This window comes from Pempheris klunzingeri, chromosome 10 (genome assembly GCF_042242105.1).
Source record: "Pempheris klunzingeri isolate RE-2024b chromosome 10, fPemKlu1.hap1, whole genome shotgun sequence".
Classification (NCBI taxonomy): domain Eukaryota; kingdom Metazoa; phylum Chordata; class Actinopteri; order Acropomatiformes; family Pempheridae; genus Pempheris; species Pempheris klunzingeri.
This window is the reverse complement of record NC_092021.1, coordinates 23,610,051-23,633,814: the sequence shown is the minus strand read 5'-3', so window position 1 is coordinate 23,633,814 and position 23,764 is coordinate 23,610,051. Positions and strand designations below refer to the sequence as shown.

Below are 23,764 nucleotides of genomic sequence, written 5' to 3'. Positions count from 1 at the left end.
GATGTATAACGTCAGACAGACAGATGAAGTAGCAGCAGCAGCTGTAATGACAACACGGTCTGGTTGCAGACCTTTTGTGTAGGAACGTTGAGGAACGTGTTTTAATGTAACTCATGCGGGCGAGTAAATAATCATTTTGGTGAGAAATATCAGTTTTTCTGAGTTGTGATTTCAAACAGAAGTCGATGTGTCTCCGCGGTGTGTTTTAGTCTGGCAAAGCTGCTCATTGTGAGCACATTACCTCCCTGAATTAGACCAATATCACATTTCAATTGATCTTTGCTTCTGATTTTTATTGGAAAAAGAGAGACAGTACTGGAAATATCACATTGGTCTGAAGCTGTGCACCAAAATCAGTGTCTGAATATAACAGAGATAAAAGAAAATAAACAAAGCAGAATGAAGAAGATGCAAAAGCATGCTTCATTTTACAAAACCTAGTTCTAGTAGTTAGTAACGTATCATGTTATCTAAACATTCAGTGACGGCTTTTGAATCAATTCTTGTCTGTTTCTAGGCTTTGAAACTAAAACCTCATAGAAAGAAAGCTGTTGATGTTCCTCGTGATGTTCAGTCAGTCATTTATGTGGCGATAACCACGTGAAGCAGATCATTATAGGATGCGTCACTTTACAGAATTGTGTAAATGGATTAATTTCACCATTGTCTTTATGGAAATGCTGGTAATAGTCACTGAACTGTGTGCATGCAAACACAGGCGGAGCATCTCCTGCTGAATCCACTTCAGTCTATTTGCTGAGCTCTGTCCTCGATGATCTTTTGTCTGTCAAAAGCTCTTAGCGTTTCCATCCAGAGCTCTGCTCTCTGCATTCATTATTAATGGACCTCAGCAGGCTGAGAATACACACGCACACACACACACACGCACACGGGCAGGACCTGCACATCACTTGTGGCTATTTTAGACGAGATATTAAATCAAACACTCAAAGTATAAAGGGGCAAAAACACGTTCATTGAGGGAGGAGAGGATGCAGAGAGACTTTCCTCATTGTTTTTATCCTCCGCTGTGTGTATGAAAGTGTACACACATATATCATATCATATATCACATGATATATACCCACATCACATATAAATATAAAAGAATGTAAAAATATCAAATTAAGTGCAATATGCAACGGCGATGACTTTCACCTCAGCAGCGACACCCAGTTTGCTTTTGACCTTGTTTGACCTTGACCTCCCATACCACTACATTATTAAATCAAACACTGAGAACCATGACATGAACATCACGGCCACAAATTGTCCTTATGTTTGTATATGACAGCTCACACGTACAGAGTTAATGTCTTTACTGATGCCATTAAACAACAGAAACTACGGCCTCTTGGCGGCAGAAGTCTCAATAAACTGTCTGCAAAGACATCAACACTGACAGTTGCATCAAGATCAAATCTAGTATTAACAATAATACAATTCAGCTTATTAAAAAAGGAGCTGTACACCATTTCTTTGTGGGTTTCTGCTTTTTAGTGGACAAATGTGCCCGGATAAAAATAGCTAATTTGAATGTCCATTTATCCTGAGCGTGTGCAGGGCTGTCGGTGGGGTAAAGCATGAGCGCTCACAAGGTGACGCCAACGCAGCATTAGTTATTTCTTTGATCCACAATGTGGTTTAAACCGACCTTTACCTCTAACTTCAGCCCAACAGCAGCAGGATCTGACGCCGTGCGACTGGATGTTTCTGAGTGCAGCGACGTCTCTTGGGCTCTTGTCGACTTCTGTCCTAAAACTGTTGCATTCACTGTCTCGTAGCTTTGGCTTTTTGTCAGTGAGGCAGTGAGTTTCGGGGCTCTGTGTCCAAAAGTGTTGAAATGCTTCAACAGTCAGTCAAAAAACATTTTTCATGAGCAAAATGGGGAGGAGGGTGTTTGTGTGTGTGTGTGCGTGTGTGTGTGTGTGTGTGTGTGTGTGTGTGGATGTGACCTTTCTCCATATGGTGTGGGACTGAGCAGGGGGACAGGAGGTGAGCCCTACACATGCTATCAGTCTGAGCTGTTATCCAGCAGCCACTGACACACACACACACACACACACACACACTCGTGTACACACACACACTCGCGTACACACACACACACACACGCTGCAGGCCACACATGTCATTGTTACCTGATATTCATGGTGTATCGGAGAAACAGACGAAGGAGAAGGTCATACGTGTGATGTCAGAGGCGGTGCGTTCACTGCCAGCCGTGGGTTTGATTGCCGCTCCCTCCTCTTCCACTGCCTCGGGCTCTCTCTACCCTCTGTCCTCCCCGCCAACTTCCCACAATCCTCAGCATCAGTCCAGCCCCTGCCAGGAGACACAAGACCTTTCTATTTCTGATTTCTAGTCCAAGTGAAAACAATGATACAGTGTGCCGCCAGAATTCACCAGTATGGACGGTATTCACTGCGACCAAGATAACTAATGTTCATGGCGCTGTTATTGTCTGATGATGATGATGATGAATAACCGAGAGAACATGTGCGATACAGCAAATATTTTAGATACAAGAAAAAAAAGATCTCATTCCCTTTTATCACCTGAAGGATGAACCACAGAAAATGCATAAAATTACATATATAAGTTCTCCTCATGATGACCTTTACGGTATCTTGAATATGCAGCTGTGTGGAAATTAATCAAGTAAATTGAGGTAGAGTAATATCTGTGTTTCTCAGATGGCCGAATTACCCAAATATAAGTAGGTCCCGTGAAAAATAGTATAAATATAGGGTTTAACAGCTTCAAGGCATCAAGACAATCTGTGATAACTCCAAATGTCTAAACTCCCTCACCAGCCTTTTTTCGGCGGCAGCAAGTGGAACACACCACCTTTAGTCATGTGTTTGGTCACGTGATAACAGATATCGGTATACATGGCGAGTCCTCATGATCCGCTATTGTGACTTCCCCTTTGTCCCCGTTTATAAACATGCCCCACATCACAGATTTAGCCGCTGATTTTTTTTTTGTTGTCCCACCTCCTTCGTCAGGCGAGGCCGTACCTTGGCGGTTCATTCGCAGATGGATCCTATTATGCAGTAACGTGTTCAGCTTGCTGATTGGTGTTTGGGCCTCACCTGTGTATTATGTACTACTGATTACCCTGGTGATGACTTATAGCTGAAACAGTCCGTTTTGCCCACAATAAATACGCCAAAGTCACGTTTGTTTTGATTCTGCTGCGACTTTTACACTATTTCTATGGTTACAAGCCAATTTATATACCTCACACATTTATTTACAAAGTGGACAGCTGCCAGCCAATCAAAAACAAGTATTAATGTGAACATGATATTTTCTAAAATACAATTTGAACATCTTTATCCTGATTCAGTAGCCATTAGTTTGTGGGAATATACTTCTTGGTTCAACATTAAACGCTGTTCTTTTACAATGAGATAGATGATTGGAGTGATAACTTTCATTACATTAGCTTTGGCATTGTTATTTGTATTAAACCACGTTTGTTTAAAAGCCTGTGTGATTGGTGGGGTGCACGCTGCCTCTCAGACTACATTAGTGTGTGTGTGTGTGTGTGTGTGTGTGTGAATACATGCTTGGCTGTTAAAGTTCCACTCCCGATAACCTGATGTCTGTTTGATAATCTCCAGTATTGGTTTCGAGATGCATTAGCAATGACTGATCTAATTTAAACACAGATATAATGGCCTCCTTCAGCATGCTTCACTACATATTGCATTACACACAGTAATTACTGAAAGGAAAACCAGTGCTAACAAATCATAGCAACAATCTGGACAAAAGGCTAACCAGGAGGTTTTGCTCACAGCGCTGGTATCAGCTTTGCAAAAGACATTGTTACTAAGAGAAACACATTGGTGTTTCTCTTTTTTAAGTTTCCTTATGAAGCAGTGTAACCCTCCCAAAGAAATATCTTTGATTTATATTCATATGCAAATGAGCATCCTTAGGAAAAAGGGGAAGAACAAAAGGGAAAATGGAGAGAGAGGGAAGTTCAGCTTATCACCACTCAACAGATGTTCAGACTAAATGTGTTGGTTTGTCTGTCTCGTCACTGAGGCTGAACGGAGCAAAGCCCCGGCGTTGGCCTGTCTGAATGGACCAAGTCAACCAGCTGCAGCTAAGAAAAAACATTTCTATAGTGGCTGTAATTTGCTCCGATGGCAGAGGTGGAAAGAGCCAGAGGATCAGGATGAGAACCTTCAGCTGCCAAAGGCCTTTGGCCAAACAGAGGAAATTCACTTTCCAAGTAGATACAGTAAAGGCACTATGCTGCAGAGTCGCGCCGGCGCCAGGTAGCTTGCAAAGAAAGTGCTGAGTGGACAGTTAACGGAGCAGGGGACTGGCATGCTGTCTTCTCTCTGTCTCTCTCAATAAAAACAAACATCACAAAAACCGTTCTGAACACAGGTGTTGTTTGCTCTATTATAGGGTTTAAGGATTTCCCTTGATTTTGAAATCTATAACCTTTTAAAAGCTACAACAGCTACAAGTGTTGTTTTTTTTTCCCTGTTGGACGAGGCAGACAGAATTTCGATAAAACGTAGTGTTGCAGGTGTGAGAGATCAAAGCAGCAGCCATTGTAGACTTTGAAAGTGCAGCTGGTAGTTCAAGTGAGAGGCAGCAAGAATTAGAGAAAAGTTTAGAAAGGAGAGCTGTAGCCTTTAAAAAGTAGGTTATTGACCTGAAGGTTTCTGGCTCAAATCCCCTGAGGTAATGTGGCCGGTGCCCTTGACCAAAGCACTGAGGGCCATTCGACCAACAACCGTGGTGATGCTGCTCTGCTGCCAAAATGAAACTGTACAGTTGTTGGGGAAAATGCACAGATGTCTGTGTTGCCTCTGGATAAAGGTTGAATGAACAACTAAAGAAATGCTCGCTTATTTTTCCGCGCTCCTCTCCTCTTATCTCCCTTCCCCTCTCTTTTGTTTCTTTTATTTGACTTTCCCTCTGCCATCTTGCTCTCTTTCCTCACCCCTATCTTATTGCGATATGACTTCCATGGCTGGTTGATTTGGGTGAGCAGAGGGAAACAGGCGAGGCTTCCACAGTTCAGGGCTCCGGAGAGCTCGGCCAGGCAGCAGCAATCAATCACAGACTAAATCCCTCCTCTCTCAGGACTGCCATGTGCCAGGTAACATGGACAACAGCTGCACGGAAATATGGAGCCTACAGTCGGCATTTGAACCTAAATAGACGAGTAAACAGAGAAAACCACTGATACCAGCCAGTAACACTGCAAAGGTCATTAGTCCAAAAGGTTGAATCAACCTATATGTTGTGGATGGTTGTTCCAAATAGTGGATGGTTGTGCATTCAAGGGTCAAAGCAGGTTTATTTTAACCATAACCGCAGGCCCTCTCTATACTTAATTGTTCCCTGTGGAGTTTTTGACCTCTATTGGTGCTATGGAGCCATTTTTCTATAAGTGTATTTGGTTTATGTTGTGTATGCTGGGTACAGTAACACTCAGGTGCAAAAGGTGTCCCACTATTCCATGGATCAACAGGTGGTGGTCTGCAAATCAAGATTTGCAGAAATGCACAAGCAAAGATGGGAAAGAAGAAGCCTGGTTCCTATTTAAATGTGAATGTAAATAATGCAGTAAACAAAGTAGGTGGCCAAACACTTCAACTCATGATGAGTTTGAGCTTTCACAGCACTAAATGGTTTTGCTGTGAAGGTATCAGCATATAGGAATGAATAGGGTTGTGTTTTAGCATGAATAAAAAGGCTTACGGCCAATCGATGGATACAAGCGCTGCCTCAATGTTCTACCATGTTCTCTTCAACAGGTGTGGAGTATAAGTTCATGTCTGACTCTGGGTCCCTGTGTTTCCATCTCTTGCAGACATGTCTAGAGTTGGAGCGGTACCTGCAGACGGAGCCCAAGCGCCTCTCAGAGCTTTTTGATGAGGAGCTGGACTGTCTCTTAACGCCGGCATTCATGCAGGGAGGTGACAGTGATGAAGACCTGATGGATCCGCTCCTTCCCAGCCTCCCTGACCAGCCCAGTCCGCCCCCGCTACTGGTAACTCTCCCCAAGGTCCAGACCAAGATTCTACAGGTGCCCAACCCCAGCAAGACCGCAGCAGAGGCGGGCACTGAGACCCCCACACCAAAGGACCAAGTCCTTGCAGGAGTCAGTGCCGCACAGCTCAGCGCCGCCGTTACATCCCTAACACCACCATCGTCGCCAGAGCTCGGCCGCCACCTCATCAAACCCACACAAACACTGACTGCGACGGCAGACGGTACATTAACGCTCAAACTTGTGGCGAAGAAGGTGGGCTTAGGAGCGGCTAAACTGGTGGCAGCGCGAGCGTTACCATCACCGCCGAGCCGAGGAGGAGCCCTCAGTGACAGCGAGCAGGGAGGAGGAGGAAGTCTGGGAGGAGACGTACCAGAGAACAAAAAGAGAGTCCACCGGTGCCAGTTTAATGGCTGCAGGAAGGTTTACACCAAAAGCTCCCATCTGAAGGCTCATCAGAGGACTCACACAGGTAAGACCGGCACAATTACTCTATATTAAGATACTACCAGTACAGTACTAGTAATCCACTACTTTGGATTTGAAATGAAACCTTGTGTTTTAGTTTATGTTGCTGACTTTGAGCTATAAGTTGAGGGTATTCACATCAATGTCAGACTCATACTCCTTTATATACATGGGCCCTTTTGACCAAATTTGCATTCAACAACAACTGGGATGATGATGATCTGACAGTGCTCACAAACTGCTTGTGTCAAATGGGCCCCAGGTCCCCCAGTTTTAGGACAAAGCAGCAGGACAATATACAGACACAGCAACCAACAAGTAATTTGGTAAAACATTTAATGGTCCTAGTTGTTCAAATGAGTCCCTTTACCTCAATCCACTGCATGCAAAGAGCCCTGACATGATAAACAAGAAGCACAGCTGGCTGCAGTACAGACCTGAAGGAGAAGACAACAGGGAAGACACCAAGTGCCTGATTAGAATTCTGATTAGACATCAAACATTGAAAATAAAGTTCATGCAACTTTTCCAGTTGCTTTCTGTCCTCTAGAATCAGAGGACTATATATATACGGACGTGACTGTTTCACTGTCCTGACACAAATGGACTAACATCCATAATGTGCTTAAACCTGGAGGTCTGAGGAAGGCTGAGCACATAACTCAACACTCATGCATAACCCAGAGGATACTTCACCTCTGGAGCTGGTTGAGCTGGAGAAACCTGCAAAGAGATTGGGACGCTGCTGCTTTTCAGATGATCCTCTAGATTTATTAATTTCCTCATAAGTCTTGAAACCAGCTCAGTGCCAAAAGGCCCTGCCTCGGTAATTGCCCCATGATTGATAGACTGGTAGTAAAGGACACTGTGAATTCAGCCGTATCCAAGTGGGTCACACACGCAGCTTTCGCTGCTAACTACAGCTGCCCTCTCAGTGACCCTCAGCCAGAACACACACCAGACTAATGTCCAGAGGCTGTGTGCCGTGAGCTCTCCAAAGCATTAGCGTGTGCAGATTGAGGGTGATGACAGGGCCACATGGGTGAAGATGGATTTGACAGATGCAGATTATGATGAATTCATGAGTTTAAACAGCAGCAAGTGACATGAACTCAGCCTGAAAGTTTGTATCTGAAGTTTACTCGCTGAGGAACAGCCTGGTATATTTGTCTGAACACGTTATCGCTCATAACACATGGAAACGAAACCTCTCAATCAACTCCATAATGAAGCTCTTTGTTGTGCGTGGAGTCTTTTCTTGTTTGACTCACGATAAAGAGAATTAGACGAAAAAAAAAGTTCTCTGACTTTTCAGCCGATTTCACCAGTAAACTGACCAAAGTGGAGTTTGGGTACTTTTCCACTCTTGAAGTGACAAGAAACAGCGAATCACAGATTTGTACATACTTAGAAATCCATTCATCCGTTTTCAAGTCAAAATGTCCTGTGGGTAGGACATCTTCTGGCCTGACTAACTGAATCCATCACTTATCTGCAGCATGAGGCCTGTGCAGACTTGTACCACCTGAAGCGAGCATTATTCAACTGTAGCTTTAACCACAAGCATCATTTACAGTATCTGGAGTGGTTCATGGCCCCCAGTTGTCATCATCCAGTTTCCTTGGTGTTCACCAGGATTACAATATATGGCCTGCAGACCTTCTACTGTATGAATACTGGCAACCTTGGCATCATTAATCCAGCGTGTTACAGGCTTATATATGATCCCAGCGACCATCGCATGGCTTTAAGTATAGCATTACATTCCAGGGCAGCACCTAGCTATGCTAGGGGGAGCCCACAGCTGTAGCTTTATTATTGCTAATCCAGAATAGAGCAGCTAGCTTTCTGGTGGCCCGGCCGCTAGCTGCAGCATCTTTAATCTTCTACAGTCCAGTCATGCTAACCAGCGATGAGCTTTTAAAGGCAGAATCATTCACTGAGAAAAAAGAAGACACCCTGAAGATACTGCAGCTTCCACACTCTCTGTGCATGTGTGTGTGTGTGTGGTATAAAAGCGGGGGCGGTGTATTCCCTCCCGATGTGTTCACTACAAGCACAGCACTGTGGTTTAATTAGCTTAATCCTCTTTTTGGGTTATTATGACCATAAATCATTGAACATACATGTAGGGAGGGATTAGCGTAGCAGAGACTACAGGGAGGAGCAACTGCAGAAAGTCTGCACAGCATCAATACACTTACTGTCACATAGTGCGCACCAGAGGCCATTAGAAACATCATTATAGTGAGCTCTGTCAGGAGTAAACAGCACATGTGCTGCAATTCTACATAATGTTGGTAATAATATTCCTCTCTTCATATCCAAAACAATTTCTCGGCGCTGCAGCTATGGCGTGAAGTCAGCTTTATTTTCTTTCAAGAAAGTGTTCAATTAGGGCTGAGTGGTAACATTAATCGATGTACAAATGAATTGAGTAAATCTCTGAAGTGCCCAGTCAGAGCTGCTCTCAGTCGGAGCCAGGGTTTTCTACAATGACTAATAATTGTTTCCTCCTTCTTATTCAAGCAGCAGTCCAAGAAATATACTTATCTGCATACTTGGCACCTGAGATAGTAGAACAGATGAGCTGTTTTGGAAGGAGTGTGAGAGTGTTTGGCTTTGGAAAGTCTTTGTTTCTCAGAGTGCCGGCACCTTTCTCTGATACAAAATTTGGACGTGCATACAACATGTCGCAGCGCATAGGAACACTAAGGGCATTTATGGGAAACGCAGCTTCTGTCAGATGACCGTGGTCCTCCACTACATGTGCTAATGTTGGATGGCAGACAAAATATATAGAAGAAATAAAACAATACAGTAGACAGTGCAGGGTTAATGGTTTAATATGATCCAGTAGTTAAAGAGTCCTCATTATGGGTAAAAACTGTTTACTCCCATATAGAAAAGCCTTTTTTTCTAATAAGACAATAGAATCACTTAAATGACACAATAAAGCAGCTTTGTTACAAACATCTTGATCTATATGAAGCTACACCAAATGACCAAAGAATGTCCTCAGGAAGAAAAAACATCTTCACACAAACTGATTTTTCACTTTTTGTAGCAGGACACAGTTGAACCCTCACATTTAAACACGTCCATTGATTACATTACATCTACTCTTCATCACTACTAAGGTCTGTTCTGATAATTAACACTTCCTTAAGTACAATTCATGTGTAGTTCTTATAGGTTTTTCTACAGTTTTTAGATTTTTTTTATATATATATCTATAAATATACAGTGGGATCAAAAGTCTGAGACCACACTGAATATTTTCATGTAAACTTGTAAATAATCAGAAACTTTGAGGATTCAGAAACATTTAAAAACACAAGATGTCCTGGCGTGTGCAATGAAGAAGAAATATTCAAGATTCTGCAATATCTTTTAGCAAATTTGTGCCATTTAACTTAACGCCTTTGTACAAAAGTACAAAAGATTTTCAGGGTTACGTAAAAATATTAAAGATTTCCAAAGTGGTCTCAGACTTTTGGACTCCACTGTATGTTCTTCTGTTGTTGCAGACATTCATTTCCATTCATTTCTTGATGAAAATCAGCCAACACACTGTTGAAACTTTGAGTGTAGCCTTGAGTCTCTAAGATACACCGTTAGAAAACAAGCCTGCACTATTTTGGTGGATGTTACTTATGCCTTGTTAATGTTGAATTAATTAAAAGTCTGCACTGCACAACCTCATGGTGATAATACAGTACAGTAACAAGACAGATGTCGGCTTTGTGTTCACTGGGACGATTTGTGTAACTGAAGCACGTTTCAGGAACAAACTAACCATAGATGTCCATTAAACTGAGCTCCTATTAAAACAATAATTCACACACGGTTTGAGAAACGGTTAGCGGCGGTGGAAAGTAGAATTGTGTGATATGTAGTTAAAACATGGAAAAAAAAAATCACCGGTCATCCCAGCTTGAGTCTGACTTAAAGCCCCGCCCCACCCCCACCCTCTGTGGGCACCACCTCAGCCTCACGTAGCTCCAGGAAAAACCCTGCTGTAACCCCGGACCTCCACACACGTATATACCTCCACGCTCCTCTACACCCACTGAATCCAACCTCCAACCTCCTCCCTCTCTCTCGGTCTTTTCCCCTCTCTCTCTCTCTCTTGCTCTCTCGCTCTTCCACTTGCTCATTCAGTTTGGGTTGCCAAGCAACTGCATCACACTCTTCCATAATTGGTTGGTGGCTGGTTGATTGTTCATGCCTGTTAATCTCTCTCTCTCTCTCTCTCTCTCTCTCTCTCTCACCCTCACCCACCCCCTTCTCTCTCTTTCTCTCAGTTGCTAGGTGACTTTATCACGCATCCTTGCCTTGCTGTGCTATAATTGGCTGGCGTCATGGTTGCTGTGGCGTCAGGCCCGAGCTGGCCTTGCTTCATTCCCCCAACAGTGTGTGTGTGTGTGTGTATATGTGTGTGTGTACATGTGTGTGTGTGTGTGTTTGAGGGGTGTCCTTTTGAAGGAAGATGGGGTGCTCTGGCCAATTACAGAAGACGGGTGTGAAACGGCCGTCTGTCTGGCACCTGCGGCCCCCACTCATACCCCATATCACACACACACACACACACACACACACATATACACACACATATACACACAGGCAGGTTGAGAGAGTAGCATTTCTCCAACAGGATAAGCTGCCAAGTGGTTTTCTATTGTATGTTGAAAATATTGCTCCTGTATTCATTGCTGAGTGAGGAGGACTCTGGAGTGAGTGGGAGGATTCACACATAAGATTTAAGATGGATGATTTTTGGTTCTTTACAGAACAAGAAGTAATCTGCAGTACAATCACACGCTCGCATTTTTCCAGCCGTGGCACAGGACTGAGGGGCCTTTACAGAAATAGAGAACGTCCTGTTCCTGAACCTTTAAAGTAGGGTAAACACGTGGAGCTCGCCTCTTTTGGAGCAAAGGAAATGTAACAGGAAAAATGCTCGCACTCATCCCACAGGTGAATTAGAAATAACAAGAATAGAGAAAAAAAATAATAATAATGTTGAATTTTAACCAGTATTGACTGTGTGTGTTTGGTTAAAAACAAATTGTACAGCAGCAAACTGCAGCAATACGTGTTTTATTGATGGATCGGTTGTCCTGTGTGTCAGTTGGACTCTACTGAGCGTCCATCTATCCAGTTTGTCATGGTCACGGGGACAATATGGCGTGCACGGTAAAGCTGCTCAAACACTTTCTCCAGTAAGCTCCTCCTGGGGGATCTGACACATGCTGCTAGATAAAGTCTCTCCAGCTTGTTCCGAGTCTCCCTCTGAGTTTCCACCACGTCTGTCCTCCTCCTTCTCCCCCAAAGGGAGGCAGCCACCCTCTCTTGGTGTCTGAACCACCTCATTGGGAAACCTCTTCTGACTCATGTGTATCCCGTTTCTCACAGTTTTCAGCCAAACTTTGCAGCCACGTGGCTCGAGCTTTCTCCTCTACATTATCGCGGTTTGATCCGAAGCCTTCGTTACTGTAGCTGATGCATCTTATTGGCAGTCGAGCTCTTAACGCCATGTAACATGTTGGACTTTCATAGTCTGAAATGAGGCTTTGACAGAATGCCAATGTCGATTTAGCGCGGCACTTCTGTAACACTCATATTGATCCAGCAAAAGCACAGATATCAGCATTTTTTTTTTTTTTTATTCCACACACTCATCTCTCTCGTCAAAATCTGGGCCCATTATTACCCACAATGCAACTCAACTCCCCTGTCACAGTTTCAGGTGTTATTATGCTAGTAGGAGCCATTGTAGCCTCAAACCTCCCCCTCACCTCAAGCTCAAGTCCGGTAAACTCTGCAGTGCACATTTTCATCAAAATAAAATTTAAAGAAACCTCCAAAAGAAAAAAGTCAAATTAGTGAATATGAATTTTCCCAAGAGGCTGCAACAAAATGACATTATTAAAAAAAATAATAAAAATAGTTCTTTTTTCAATTTTGTGCTTCACTCCTGCAGTTTTCTTTAATTTTCAAACTTGTAGCCTTCAGCAGACGTTAAGGCTGCAAAAAAAGGCTTTATACAACTTTTGTTACTCACATCTTAAACAGATTTTGATGTGTAAAGTCAGGAAGAGAGTCAGGATGTGCTGTTATTTATGGAAACAAATTATTGTTGTCATCTTTCCTCTAAAATGATACTCAACTTCAATATGTAGAGAGGTGGAGATACTAATTTTAGTGAAAGTATGGACAGAAAACCACCAGGAGCATGTTTCAGCTTTTCAAAAAGACCAATGAAAGCAAACAAACTTTAATTAATTAGAGTGCAGCGGAGCCTAGCTTGTAGAGGAAATGGTGGCTCCTCGTAAACTCTGCTCTCGGCCCCTAACAAATCAAAAGCTGCAGACCAGGTGGCAGGTCGACGAAGACCAGTCTCAACCAGAAAACCAGTTTTGGAACTCCGCAACCGACTGCACAAGATTTGACTGGAGAATTTCAATATGCAAATCCAGGAGAGCGCCGCTCATGATCTGGAATTCATTTAGTCCGGGAACAACCGCGTCACCTTGCAGTCACGTTGTGTCTGTGGATAAAAGACAACTGTGATCAAAGAGAGACGCAGGAACTGGGGGGGAAATAAAGGGGATGGGAGCATCACTCACAGTTGGATGTTCCTGTAGCACATCATCTTTTACTTGACGTTGCATCACCTTTGCTCTCGGAGCGGCTCTGCACCTCGCGATGATTCAAGGTGGTGAATTAAGGCAATTAAAGTTCAGAAAATCACTTTTACATTTTATACTCCTGTTGGTATGTGAAGTTATTGCATGAGAAGTTATGCCGTGTGGTATGGCCGAGGAATACACGAAATATGGATCTGTAGATCTGCTTTGAAATGTTAAGCCTTGATCTTGAAATTAAAAAAAGTGTGTGTCTCCTTTAATTCTGTTAACCCATAGTTCTTTCAATTCACTGCTTTCCACCTAAAGTGACGCTGAGGCTAGTCCAGGTGTAGGAAGGGTTCCTAATTTCAAGCATTTAGCGTCACATCATTTCAGCGGTTGCTAGGAGCAGTTCTCAGCCGGATGACGACTGGATCGTTATATTCTGCCAACAAAGTTGTGATTGGTTCCTTTCTTTTTCCAACCAGGACGACAGACATCAGTGAGCAACACGTCCCTCTCTATTGCATTCAGTTACATTTCCACCATATTGTGAGATCCTTCAGTTTTCACATTAGTTCCACTTTATTTTGGATTGGTTCGTGTTTGTGTTCGCCTCCTTAAGAAGATTGGTGTGCACTGTGATGGGAGCGGAGGGGCTGCTGGGACATCTGGCTAACTGACTGTAAGCTGCTGTATTACTCCCCATTAGGAGTCATTAAGACCCCAATTATAGTTACCACCCCCCAGTTCACACACACACACGACACAGAGTCACACACACGAGGGGTCTGCAGTTGGCTTCGGCCAGCTTTTTTCAGCACGGGGTGAAATTAAACTGATTTAGATGACGGTTTGGTGCATGTTTGAGCAGTGTCACAAAGCATCCCTTTGCATTTAAATGAGACTCAGAGGGATCTGAAACCAAAAAAAAACACAAGGTCATCTGCAAAATTGTGGAAGCCACCTCAGATTTTGCCGCCAGCAGCACATAAACATGCTCATTGAACAACAACAGCTTAATCCCACTGTTTAATTATCAAGACGGGACATAAAATAAACTTTCCAGGGTTGTAAAATCTTGTGTTATGTGGTTATAAACCTCCATGTGGCGTTTAAGAGTCTGATCGGCTGTCAGACTGGACTTCCTGGCATGTGTTTCCTCTTCCCACCAGTACCTGTAGCAGCACAGCGACTGCAACCTTTACAACCAGAATCGCTGCCACTCCTTCAAAGCAGTAATCTAGAAATATGAAAAATTAATTACACCAACTGTACACATAAGTAAGATCATGCCAGAGTTCACCTGTTAAAGAGTGAGATATGAAAAACCATCTTCCTAAGACACAGAACAGAGACACAGAAGGACAATTGTGCCTGAAAAACTACATTTTATTGCATAATTCACAAGTAATTTCTGCCTTGTTGTTAATGTTGTTGTTACTCTGTCACAGATTGAGTTATTTAATAAGTCTGAATTCCAGTATGAGTGCCCATACTATGACATATTACATAATTAGACCAATTATCAATTTATGTGATTCCCATCACATGAGGAGAATCTTTAGTGGATGATAGATTAAAGCCATGTTTTGCTTACTTACAGTGGATTTGTGAGTTTTAAAGTCGCTGAATGCAGGAGTGTGTATTATATTCTTTTTATTCTTGTTATTATGAGCTGTGGTGGTACTTTGTGTGTGTGATTAGTGGAAGACCAGATTTGCCGTCCTATCTGATGACCTCACACACACAATCAGACATCATCACGTCCCATCTGAGGACAGTCTGCTACCGTACACACTACACTACACACACACACACACACACACCTCTAGCCAAAAGACACAAAGACACACACACACACACACACACACACAGCTGGAAGGCTTTCTATCATGGAGAGATAACTACAGGCTGAGAACAATAGACCATCTCTTCTCCCATCTGGTGAAGTGGGGGATGAAACTTCATTTACATTTCAGATCCCACCACCTCAGGGTGTGTGTGTGTGTGTGTGTGTGTGTGTGGGCATGGGGGGGTGGTGGCGGTGATAGAGGGAACAAAACGAGATTCATTTCAGGGTGAATTTGGGATTATGAATTAACACGCCGCAGTGCTGAAAGACTTCATTTACAGCTAATTGAGTGTATTGGCTCATTGAAATGGCCGTTGTGTTAAAACTGGTCTGCCCGTCTGGCCCCTAGGCTGTGTGTGCGTGTGTGTGTGTGCATGTGTGTGTGCGTGTGTGTGTGTGTGTGTGTGTGTGTGTGTGTCTTTGGGTCTGGAAAAAGCCAGGGGTGGTAACCTGTATATTAGTGAACAGCTGTAGATTAGATGTGTGAAATTAGATGTAGAAATCATAATAAAATGCGACACCTCCCCTTTCCCCTCTCCCTCTCTCACCCTTTCTCTCTCCCTCATCCCTCTCTCACCCTTTCTCTCCCCTCTCTCTCAGGTGAGAAGCCCTATAAGTGCTCCTGGGAGGGCTGTGAATGGCGTTTTGCCCGCAGTGACGAGTTGACACGACACTACCGCAAACACACCGGAGCGAAGCCCTTCAAGTGCAACCACTGCGACAGGTAAACACACACGCTTGTACACAAACACTGACAAACATACGGTGAACTCCACGTTCGCGGGGACACAGGTGCTACTTATCTGCCAAGAACCTGTGTTTAACTGTCATTTCCAAGAAGGTAGAGCTCGATCCTGTGAAGTCATTAAAGCAGGACACTGGAAGAGGAAGCACGTCGGCCAGTGCATCACATAGTTAGGCGTCTTTTTGTAAACATCTGGGCTGCGACTAATGATTTTTAGTTTTCATATGACTTTTTCCGCAGGAGGCATTTAATCTTATAACACGGCTATGAATGCATGATGGCTCAATTCCATTTAGCTTACTGGAACAGTTGAACAGAGCCTTGTTAGTGTTATTAGTCAAAACTGCTCTGACAAGTCAAAATGTTGGGTTTTTTTCCAGTTGCATCTTTAAAACAACTATTAGATAAGTAATTCAACTTTTGCTTGTTTGCATATTTGCTGTCCTCCCCAGTTTAATCTGTCTCCGTGCAGCAACTCCAGTTTTGTCTTGCTGGCAAGCAAACCAGTCAATGAACGCCAAGCATGTCGTTTACACAACTTCCCATGTCGTAACCGAGGGCTTACGGGTTCCATTTGAAGGCAGCATGCATCCAAGAGTTACCAGGGCTTTGTTACAGCAGTGATATCAAGTTTGGCAACATGATAATGAGCCGGCTCAGTACGTGAAAAATCCATGTCAGCTTTACTCATTAAAGTCTTTTTAGTTTAAGCGCTGCAGCATAGAGGAAAAACGGGATTGTTAACTTCCCAACTGCAGGTTAGATGTGAAATCGATTTTGTGTCCAACACGGAAACAGGTCCAGGACGTGTTTAGCCTAGCTTAGCACAGAAATTAGAAGCAAAAGGGAACTGAGCTTCTGTCGAAAAAGGAAAATTCGTCTCCCAACTGCTCAAAACTTCTGCTGTCGTTGGTCAGCGAGTAGCTCCATTGACTAAGCTAAGCGCTAATTAAAGCACAGTGTCCCTTTTGTTTATTTCAGGTACGTGATTTAGAACAAAAATAAGATGCCATAGGTATCTTTGACAGAGCTAGGCTAGCATTTTACTCCTGCTTACAGAGTTTGTGCTAAGCTAGGCTAAATACCACCGTGTTAAACCCACAGAAAATGAAAAATGATCAAACTGTTAAATAGTAAGACAGCAAATAAGCATATTCCCATTTGCATCACTCTTTCATACTAATCATAAGAGTGATACAGTATCACTGTGTAACCTTTTTTTCTCTCTTTGGCCTCCGTACGTTGCTTGGAAATGTTGGCACAGAGGCTCTGACACATGATAAATCACTTCTCATTCAGGTTCGCTCTACGTGCATTTCAAGTTGCATTTACAGACAGTTTGATAATCCACAACACATTTCACTTCTCTTCTCCCACAAGGGTAAGGAAAGAAAAGTCCTCATTAGATGAACCCTTCAGAGACAAAAGACTGCCAATGAGTCCATTTAAAGTTTAGCAGGGACGTGATCATTTTCTAAAGGATATTTTGCTCCTTCAGCTGTTTACAGGAGGAGCTCAGGTGAGTTCTTATCTGGACTCCTGGTTCAAGACTGTGGCTGCTTATAGTGTCCTCAATTGAATGATAAGGAATGTTATTACCTGAAATTAAATTAGAAAATGATTGGCTTTCAAGCCGTGCTATCTGGCCAGTGGAAAAAGATTTGAGTCAGTGATGCAGCGTTTTTCACCAAGTCACTTTCCTCAGTGGAAAACAAAGGTAGGAGAAGAAGATGACGCAGACTGTGTTTCAAAATTAAAGCACACTAAATCTCCTGGTGGACAAAAGCCAGGGAAGTCACATTGTTTCTGTTTTGTGTTTGGTCCTCAAGGTAGAGTGTGTGTGTGTGTGTGTGTGTGTGTCTCTGTGTCTGTGTGTGTGTGTGTGTCTGTGTGTGTGTGTCTCTGTGTGTGTCTCTCTGTGTGTGTGTGTCTCTGTGTGTGTGTGTGTGTGCTTACTCATGCCCCTGTGCTGGCAGTTAAATGGATTCTGGCTATTGGCAGACTGGTCGCAGCTAATTGAGTGGCACCAGATGCCAGCTCCACTTTAACATACACTCTATGTGTGTGTGTGTGTGTGTGTGTGTGCCTGCACTACCTTTTGGATGAACAACACACATACACACACACATGTGCACATACACACACACTTTTGCCCTGGAGACAGTGTAATTGGCTGTTGTGGGTTCCCTCTAGTTTAGGTTTTAGACATAAAACCCTCCAGAAACCTGCTGGAAGCTTCTAATCCTGGCTGAGAGCTGGGACTGTATTAGCTCCTTTTTGGCACACACACACACACACACACACACACACACACACAAACCCAGTATGTAGAGACACAACACACACATGCATACACAGAACACAAAGGCATTTAGATGCAAAGGCATATTGACACACACGAGCATTTAAAGGTCCAGACTGTGACACAGACTGTGTCACAGTCTGCACAGGACTGAAGTGGGAGAAGTTATTTCGGGTGCTCAGTGTCTCTGAGCTAAAGGTCCTGTTTATTTTCTGCACTGAGGATGCCGGTGATTGACAGTTGGAGCTCTTCCAGGCGTTGAAAGGCATGAAACTCCCCTGATTGAGTCATCACTGCAAACGATAAACAACCGTGTTAGAATATATAAGAAGGTATATAGGTACACATCAATATGTACAAAGGGAGGCGTAAACTCCAACTCCCATGGGGCATTTCAGCAAGAAACGTGCAAATCACAGAGTGTAAACTCTGTTGTGTGTGTGTGTGTGTGTGTGTGTGTGTGTGTGTGTGTGTGTGTGTGTGTGTGTGTGCTAGTAACACCGATCTGAAGCACGGCTGCTCTTTTTCAACTCGCTGCCTTTACTCGCCATGTAAAAATGGCATCAACAGAATCTGGAGCGACTTCAGCTTCAGAGTTTAGTCTGACGGGGACAATAACTATAATCGTCAGTACTTGGTGTGTTAACCTTGTCGTTACGCTTTAACTTTAATCTGCTCTAATGCATAATGGCATGACAGTAGGTGGACAGCAGCAGTGTCCAGGTTAGAGGGATTCACCAGTGGTGGTGCACCCAATACAGAACACCAGACAGAGTACAGAACACCAGACAGAACACAGAACACCAGACTAAATACAGAACACCAGACAGAGTACAGAACACCAGACAGAACACAGAACACCAGACTAAATACAGAACACCAGACAGAGTACAGAACACCAGACAGAACACAGAACACCAGACTAAATACAGAACACCAGACTAAATACAGAACACCAGACAGAATACAGAACACCAGACAGAATACAGAACACCAGACAGAACACCAGACTAAATACAGAACACCAGACAGAACACCAGACAGAACACCAGACTAAATACAGAACACCAGACTAAATACAGAACACCAGACAGAACACCAGACAGAACACCAGACAGAACACCAGACTAAATACAGAACACCAGACAGAACACCAGACAGAATACAGAACACCAGACAGAATACAGAACACCGAACTAAATACAGAACACCAGACAAAATACAGAACACCAGACAAAATACAGAACACCAGACAGAATATAGAACACCAGACAGAACACCAGACAGAATACAGAACACCAGACAAAATACAGAACACCAGACAGAATACAGAACACCAGACAGAATACAGAACACCGAACTAAATACAGAACACCAGACAAAATACAGAACACCAGACAGAATATAGAACACCAGACAGAACACCAGACAGAATACAGAACACCAGACAGAATATAGAACACCAGACAGAACACCAGACAGAATACAGAACACCAGACAGAATATAGAACACCAGACAGAACACCAGACAGAATACAGAACACCAGACAAAATACAGAACACCAGACAGAATACAGAACACCAGACAGAATACAGAACACCAGACAAAATACAGAACACCAGACAGAATACAGAACACCAGACAGAATACAGAACACCAGACAGAACACAGAACACCAGACAGAATACAGAACACCAGACAGAATACAGAACACCAGACAGAACACCAGACTAAATACAGAACACCAGACAGAACACAGAACACCAGACAGAACACAGAACACCAGACAGAACACAGAACACCAGACAGAACACAGAACACCAGACTAAATACAGAACACCAGACAGAACACAGAACACCAGACAGAACACAGAACACCAGACTAAATACAGAACACCAGACAGAACACAGAACACCAGACAGAACACAGAACACCAGACTAAATACAGAACACCAGACAGAATACAGAACACCAGACAGAATACAGAACACCAGACAGAACACAGAACACCAGACAGAACACAGAACACCAGACTAAATACAGAACACCAGACAGAACACAGAACACCAGACAGAACACAGAACACCAGACAGAATACAGAACACCAGACAGAACACAGAACACCAGACAGAATACAGAACACCAGACAGAATACAGAACACCAGACAGAATACAGAACACCAGACAGAATACAGAACACCAGACAGAACACCAGACTAAATACAGAACACCAGACAGAATACAGAACACCAGACAGAATACAGAACACCAGACAGAATACAGAACACCAGTGTTGCAGGTTTTCTGCACCTTAATTGTTGTTTTCACATTTTCAGTGTTTCCCTTTAGGCTTTGTGATCATCAAAAACATGGTGGATGGAAACTCAGTATTTACAGTAGTGCACACACACACACACACACACACACACACACACACACACACACACATCTGTGGTGGGTGGAGTCCACTAAATATTACCATGAGAATGGTAAAAAGTGGCAACCATGGAGAGGTTAACATTAGATAGAATGTTCAATCTGACACAATTTCTCCTGGGGAAACACACACACACACACACACACACACACACAGGAGTCTGCCATTAATCCTGCCTAATCAAGCGGGGACCCCCTGATGCTTCCATGGAGCTGGAAGGAGGAGGAGTGATGAGGAGGAAGACAAAAAGAAGTGAGGAGGAGAAGGGAGAGTTTAGAGGAGGAGGAGGAGGAGGAGGAGGAGGAGGAGGATGGGACGGAGGAGTGCGGGGGTGGTCGGGGTGGTACCAGCTGGTCTGGCTGCTCCACACCCCAACAGTGACACAGTAACTGGCATGGCCATCTGTCCAGCCACACACACACACACACACACACACACACACACACACACACACTGGTGAAGGTGTACAGTAGGTGCCACATGGCAAACTAAGGGTTGTGGGGAATCACTGGACCACAGAGAGGAGAACAGAGTTCAGCTGGACGCTCCCTCTCGTGCTCACAGGAAAGCTTTTGGTGAATTAACATGTCAAAGAGAGTTCTGTCCACAGTTTGTGTTTTCAACTATTTCCCTGTAAAACTCCCCAAACTTCCCTAAAAGCATCCCTATAACCTTTTTCATGTTTGAACACATCATATAAACAATATATCTAATCTATTAAGGTATTCCAAACAATGGCAGAGGCATCTTAGCTTGTTTTAAGCTTTAAGGTTTTACTTTAAATTAAAGGGACATACTTTTTCTACAGAGCGTCAAACTATGACAAAAGACCATTTTCTTCACAATCGGGGATCTTTTCAGCACATGACCTTGTTCAACATTAGCTTGTTGCTTGGCTATTGTGTGCCGCCGTTGGAGACGGCAGAGCAGATGCAGGAGTTGGTCGCTCAGACCCGTGGGAGCGGACTGGGTTTTTAAGGGGTTTTAAAATAGACGGGAACTAAAACAGTGTTCACAACATACCTGTATGACCTGTAAATACCTGTATGAACCTGAAAATTAGCATAATATGTCTCCTTTAAACCAGCACAGGAGGCGGTGGAGGTGTTAAACAACAGCTAATATGCACCAGGTGTGTCAGATGACTGCTCAGTAGCCTCGATCAGGCTGATGATGGTCCAGGCCTGAGCAGTGGAGATTTGTGCGACTGATTATCAACATATACAGAATAAATCAGCACATTGTGCTCACAGCTTTGTATACAGGAGGCAGCTGGTCAGAGTTCTGCTTTAAGCCAGTTTGCTCTCAGTTGAATTTGTGAGGACAATCTCTCGCACAGGTTTCTGTGCAGGTTGCCCGGCTTTAATTATTTTATATTAAAGAGAATGAATCACGGTAGACGCAGATTTTGCTGCAGCATGACAAACTTTCTATTGTGCTTTTAAATGTTCACCTCTGTCTCCTCGTATCTGGATAGAACAACAGCCAGCCTAGACACACACACACACACACACACACACACACACACACACACAGAATAGGCTTGACTAATTAATAATGAATAAACCCTCTGGCAAATTGAATTTTTAATTTCTCATTTAATTCTCGCCCACATTTTGTTTGCCTCTCCTTTAGTCATATCATTCGTGAGTTATTTTATTGTGGATGTTCAGCTTTAATGTCCCCCACAATGGAGTAGTAAAATTAAAACACTCGTGACATTGCGATTCTTATATTACACATCACCAGCACCTGGTTTTATGGCTCTCTCACACCAGGTGCAGTCACTGCTGAGTTAAATGGCCCGACATCAGAAAGTACTGGCAGTCTGTCTGGATTAGTGTTCATGTTCACGATGCATATCTAATTAGTTTCTACAATAGTGTTCTACTGAGAGCTTCGGCCGCAGAGCCGTGTAGGTCTGGCTGTGATTTATGGTCGTATTTAGGAAATCACAGAGCCTGAATTCAAAGTCTTTTCGTCTGGGTTTGGCTGACGTGACATAATGGAGTAAGACCACTGAAATTCACTGTACATTTAAAATGAAATGCTTGAAAATCTCTTCTCTCTCTTTTTTTCAGCCAGTTTCTCTTTATGGCTTCATGTTGAAATGCTTAAAGCATTCCCTGCGGGCTATGCTCGTTCACTTAAATATGTCTATATCTATGGCAGCCATAGAAACTCGTTTTTAAGCAAGTGTCTGTTGCAATTTGACATAACACCGCTTGTTGTTGAGCTTGAGAATCCACATTTCCCCCCAACACACTGATCAGAATAAGCATTAAGAGCTGAACTTAGCATGCCTAACATTCAACCTTTAGCACATTATGTTCCATGGTGGATGGTTTTGGGCTCAAGGCTGACAAGTATTCCCCAGAAAACACACAGAGCCAGGGAGCATTTAGGTGGGCCTTACCGTGTGGAGCATTCCCAGCAAACGCACACAAGCCAATGTGTAGTGTAGGGGGGCTGCAAGTGTGGAGCTCTTCCAGCAAATACACATTGCCGGTGGGAAGTTCAAGGGGCCTGAGATTGTGGAGAGTTCCCAAGATATAAAGAGCCAGTGGGTATTTCAGGGGGGCTTGAGAGTGTGAACCATTCCCAACTCATATACAGAGCCAGTAGCACTGATGGGCAACAGTTGCCTGAAATAGTATGTGTATTGTGTGATAATCTCTAATGAGATACGACTAATTGTGCCTTTGCAGACGTCTTTACGTTGCAAATTGTATATACGTGTTTCTGTAAGCTGTTCTCTCGTTTATTCTTATTTAAATGGGTTAAAAATTCAGTTGTTTCCTGCTCTGCCTTCTTATTTCAGCATTCCTTATCTTTCATTTCCTGTGTTTTTACTACAGATTTCATGCATGTCTGGGATGTTAGATTATGATTTCCTGACGTGGTCGCTCTGTTTCCCTCTGCAGGTGTTTCTCTCGGTCAGACCACCTGGCCCTGCACATGAAGAGGCACATCTGAGGGCAAAAAGAAGAGGAGCGGGAGAGGGGAAGAAGCAAAAGGAGAAGGAGGAGGAGGAGAGATAGGAGGAGAGAGAGAGAGAGAGGGATGGGCAGTCGAGCTACCAACCACCCGCCTCGTTCACCCCGTCCATAAACCAGTCGGCGGCCGTGACGCCTTCAGGGCAGCGCATCCATCTGAGAGGGTCACAAAGATCGAACAGACTGACGGCCCTCTCGGTGGAGATGGAACTGGATGAAAACGAGGAGTAGCTAGATTGTTGTTTTTCTTTAAAATTTCACACTCACACACTTGCAATAGGTAACTCCACACA

The 23,764-nt window shown here is 43.5% G+C and overlaps 1 protein-coding gene across 2 annotated transcripts in view; it reads left to right on the top strand.

Moving 5' to 3' along the window:
* klf7b (Kruppel like factor 7b) overlaps positions 1-23,469 on the top strand; it is a 58,455-nt gene extending 34,986 nt beyond the window's left edge. The window contains exons 2-5 of one of the 2 annotated variants that reach the window (XM_070837597.1): positions 5,855-6,021; positions 6,085-6,506; positions 15,590-15,713; positions 23,400-23,469. In XM_070837597.1, coding sequence (XP_070693698.1) covers positions 5,855-6,021; positions 6,085-6,506; positions 15,590-15,713; positions 23,400-23,451 — 765 coding nt within the window. In that variant the 3' untranslated portion in view covers positions 23,452-23,469. Of the gene's footprint in view, positions 1-5,854; positions 6,507-15,589; positions 15,714-23,399 lie in introns of both variants that reach the window. The other variant, XM_070837596.1, reaches the window with a different exon arrangement.
* The last annotated feature ends 295 nt before the right edge of the window (positions 23,470-23,764 follow it).